This window comes from Clinocottus analis, unplaced genomic scaffold (assembly GCF_023055335.1).
Source record: "Clinocottus analis isolate CAN_PGR_092001 unplaced genomic scaffold, fCliAna1.0.p SCAF_9, whole genome shotgun sequence".
In the NCBI taxonomy this organism is placed as follows: Eukaryota; Metazoa; Chordata; class Actinopteri; order Perciformes; family Cottidae; genus Clinocottus; species Clinocottus analis.
The window spans coordinates 1,445,001-1,449,168 of record NW_027176251.1 but is presented as its reverse complement, the minus strand read 5'-3'; the positions used below and the strand labels follow the sequence as shown (position 1 = coordinate 1,449,168).

Below are 4,168 nucleotides of genomic sequence, written 5' to 3'. Positions count from 1 at the left end.
TCTCTCTGAGACCGTTACTTAACGTTCCTCTCTCTTTCGCTCATATCTCAGACCACCAACAGACCACCAACACATGTTCCACTGTTTCTTCTACCTCACAGATCTCACACTTCCCATCATTATGTGTTTTTAATAACGTAGAGGCAACTATTCAGCCCTGTATGCTCATTCCTTAGCCTCGCCATTGCCCTCTCCTCCTTCCTACTCCCTCCAATCGATCCTGCGCTTCTCACCAATGGCTTTTTAAAAAAACAGAAACATGCCTTTGCTCCCCATTTTCGACTCATTCTGACCCCCACAAAAAACCGCCACCCCCATTTGCTTGAGTCTGTACAGTGCTTGAAGTATTTCGGTTGCGAATTGCCCCGCCTCCTCTGCCATAAAAGTAAGTCCCTGTTTCTCTTTCATTTTCCAAAAATATAAAAGGTCACAAAGACTTAAAGTCACGAACACACCATCTGGACATCAGCACCCTCCTCATGATGCAGTCTGCAGATATCATCCTGGCTCTGCTGCTGTCTTTTAGTAAGTAGACTAATTTACGACATTTGTATCTTACGACTGCCACAATGCGCTTAAAATATATATATATATATATACACATGTATTGCATTTGTTACCTGTTTACATGGCATTATTGTTATTGTTAAGCACACACACACACACACACACACACACACACACACGCGCGCGCGCGGCATTATTGTTATTGTTGCCGACTGCACACATTTTGAAGTAATTTAATGCAAAGTATCGGTTTCTTTTTCACACACGAGGAAGTGTCTCTTTCGTGTCGTGGTGCAGTTCAGTCTAAACAGACCAAACGATATAAAATATGACGTATAAATGTGTAACAAAAGAAAGGATTGCCTGTCTAGCTTCATTCTCGGGCTCTAGAATTAACTCAATCTAAAATATGACTTATACATGATGTGCCAACAACAGGAGTTTCCTGTCTGCGGTTATTCTAAACTTCTATAATTAACCTTCCTCTGTTGGCTCTGCTCAGGTACGGTGGCCGCGGAGGCTCAGCTCGAGGTGGAGGCCGTGCTCGGAGCGGACTGCACGCTGCGGTGCCCCGCTGCCCTTCGGCCCGGGGTCCAGTACCGAGCCGTGCGGTGGTACAAGGTGAACTCCATTGTTCCACAGTGTGCATGCGCGTGATAGGCGTGGGTGGCTTTGTTTAAAATAATGCTTTCACTTCTTGTTTCCGTTTGACTTGAAACAGCTTGCCTAACATGTAATGATAGTTGTGCTCTTTATGTATTGTTCAAGTAAAACAAGGAAGTATTTAAAAAGGTATTACTAGTCAGTATTTAAAAAGGTATTACTACTCAGAGCTGGGAGAAATACTTAAGTATGAGTAGACAAATCATTAGAAAATACTCCATTACAAATTCTGCATGTTACTGCAATACAACATGCATCTAAATGAAAAGTAAAAGTCTCTGAGATGTAATACTTTTGATTTTACTTTCAGCTTATGAGTTTTAGTTTGGTTGCAGTATTTCATTGTAGGATTGATTCTTGTACTTGAGTAAATAATCTGAATACTGCCTTCATCAGTGGTGGTAGAAGTTTGCATACTGTCAGTGCTGAAAGAAGTACTTTTTATGGAGTAAAAGTACCATAGTGTATAAGTACTTTGTTACAAGTTACAAACTTGTGATCAATTAAGATTCATCTTAATCTGCAATATTACATAATAATGTATTAGTTGATTGATTTGTATTAATAAAGGAAAAGAATAAATCAAATATTGTGAGAAAAAAATCAGAAATTAATAAATAATTAATCTTCTCTTTTTCCCATTTAAAACTTATTCATTCATATTTTTTCTATTCCTCTTTCTATTTTCTAAAAAAATAATATTCATCATGATATTCTATCATTTTCTCTTTTTTATTTCCAATATTTATTTATTATTTAAAAATCTATATATTTACTTATTTATTCTTGTATTTTATTTTTATGAATATTTCACATTTTCCTTTCCTTTATTTATTCTTACATTTTGTCCTTATATTAAAACAAATATATGTATCTCTTATTATCTGTATATCTCTTATTATTTCCACATTCATCGTCCTATTTTCTTTTTTTAATTCTATGTATTACACAATATATAGAAGTATAAAGTAACATAACAGTGAAAGTACCCTTACTGTTACTGTCGTAGTTGTACATGTAACGCGGCGCTGATGATGTCACCTGATGATGTCACAGGACGGAGAGCCGCCGGCGTCCCGTCTCAGCGGCCTCCTGGCCAAAGACCTGCCCAACGGCACGACGCGGTGGTACAGCGGCGTGCAGCGCGAGGTGGAGCTGCTGGACGAGTCCCGCGACATCTTCCTGCCCAACGTCACGTGCACAGACGGTGGCGCATACACCTGCCACATGGCGGCGCCGGTGGGCGAGCAGAACCGGGAGGGCCAGGTGGTCCTGACACTAAGAGGTGAGATGCTGCAGACACCCACAACTAAAGAGTTTATCACCAGTTCACAGGGTTCATACGCTCATGGAAATTGAGTTAAAAGTCATGAAAATGTGGTTAAAAGTTTATACAGCCCTGCGTCAACGCAGGGTTTATACACATTTTGACCAATGGATTTCCATGACTTTTAAATTTAGATAAAAGTCATAAACTCTTGGTTTCAGTTCTCTGATTGGCTGAAGCTCCAGTCAAGCACACCTGCTTTTTTAAAAACATCAATAACTTCTTTTCCAATCTAATATTTTAACACAGAGTTCCTTACTTTCTTGCGACGTTTAAAAAACAGCTTCTGGTGACACAAATCCTCCTGAGCGTCATGAGACACGTGGAGCGCCACGTTTATGAAACATGTTGTGATGTTTTGGAGAATAAAGATATACAGTTATTACTCAGGATGAAGTCCAGAACAACAACACCTCCGAGTGTCAGCAGCTGGTGAAAAGATAAGGCTAAATCGACCTCAACTAAAGCCCTCAAGAATATAAAAAATATGTTTTATTATATTATATTACATATATATATATATATATATATATATATATACACTTTAATATATTTTGCTGTCATATGCACAGATAACAGTTATTCTGTACAGTGAAAGTCCTCCTCACGCACAACATTACAATAAACCTAAAGTAAAACAGTAATTAAAAGTATAAAAGATACAACAGTATTGCACAAACATCTGACCCTAGTGTTGCTCCGTGCATGACGTGCACTATGCAGCGCTGCACTGTGCACACAGTGAAGTCTGTTGTCTCATCGTGTTGTCCGTGCACGTCTGACCTGCAGCGACTTCTTTCAGAGTGCTCGCCGGAGAAGCCGCTGACGGACACCTTCCTGGTCCTGTTCGCCAGCGTGGTGATGATGCTCGCCCTGCTGGTCTTCCTCATCAGCTACGTGAGTCATGGGATCAGCTTTCACGCCCTCCACATGCTCTACATGCTCTACATACTCTACATGCTCCAAATGCTCTACATGCACACATATATAGCATATAAAGCAGATGAAACATTGAAAGCTCTACATGGTCTATGCTCTATATGCTAGAGCATGTAGAGTATTTAGAGCTTTAAATGCTCTAATATGTAGAGCATTTAAAACTCTAAAGGCATTTAAAGTTCTAAATGTTCTAGCATTGCTCTAGCATGTAGAGCTTTAAATGCTTACATGCAGAGCATGTAAGCATCTCCATACCAGAGCATTTAAAGCTCTACATTTTGGCGCAACATACACTCAACCACACAGTTCATGTTTCTTAACTCTGAAGCTTCGCTGCACATTTTAGTTTTCAAACATCTCACTTATCCATTTCAATCCTCATTTTAAATGTGTTGTCTGTTTTCTCTCTCTCTCTCTCTCTCTCTCTCTCTCTCTCTCTCTCTCTCTACCACAGTTCAGTTTAAGGAACATCCTGAAAGACAGAATCAAGACGCCGTTAAAGGAGACGTTACTGGACGCTGCGCTCCACCCGCTGGACGAAAAGGACCTGCGGTCCATTTACACGCTGGGTCCTAAAGCCTGCAAACCCCACTCCATAAAGTACGTCTGTGTCTAGAGACTCTAAAGCAGGAAACCGCTAAGACGCCACTAAACAGCTTCTGTGCAACGAGAGGGCCAGCTCGTCCTGGTTTCTACATCTGAAACTCGTCACCACGTCAAAAATAAAAATCT

General features: G+C 40.2%; 1 protein-coding gene across 1 annotated transcript in view; it reads left to right on the top strand.

Moving 5' to 3' along the window:
* Positions 1-246: 246 nt before the first annotated feature.
* Positions 247-4,168, top strand: part of cd83 (CD83 molecule) — a 5,737-nt gene continuing 1,815 nt past the window's right edge. The window contains exons 1-5 of the mRNA XM_068569024.1: positions 247-525; positions 1,010-1,128; positions 2,227-2,455; positions 3,300-3,394; positions 3,891-4,168. The exon at positions 3,891-4,168 is cut by the window's right edge and continues 1,815 nt beyond it. Of these exons, the coding sequence (XP_068425125.1) occupies positions 480-525; positions 1,010-1,128; positions 2,227-2,455; positions 3,300-3,394; positions 3,891-4,052 (651 nt within the window). The 5' untranslated portion in view covers positions 247-479 and the 3' untranslated portion in view covers positions 4,053-4,168. The remainder of the gene's footprint in view (positions 526-1,009; positions 1,129-2,226; positions 2,456-3,299; positions 3,395-3,890) is intronic.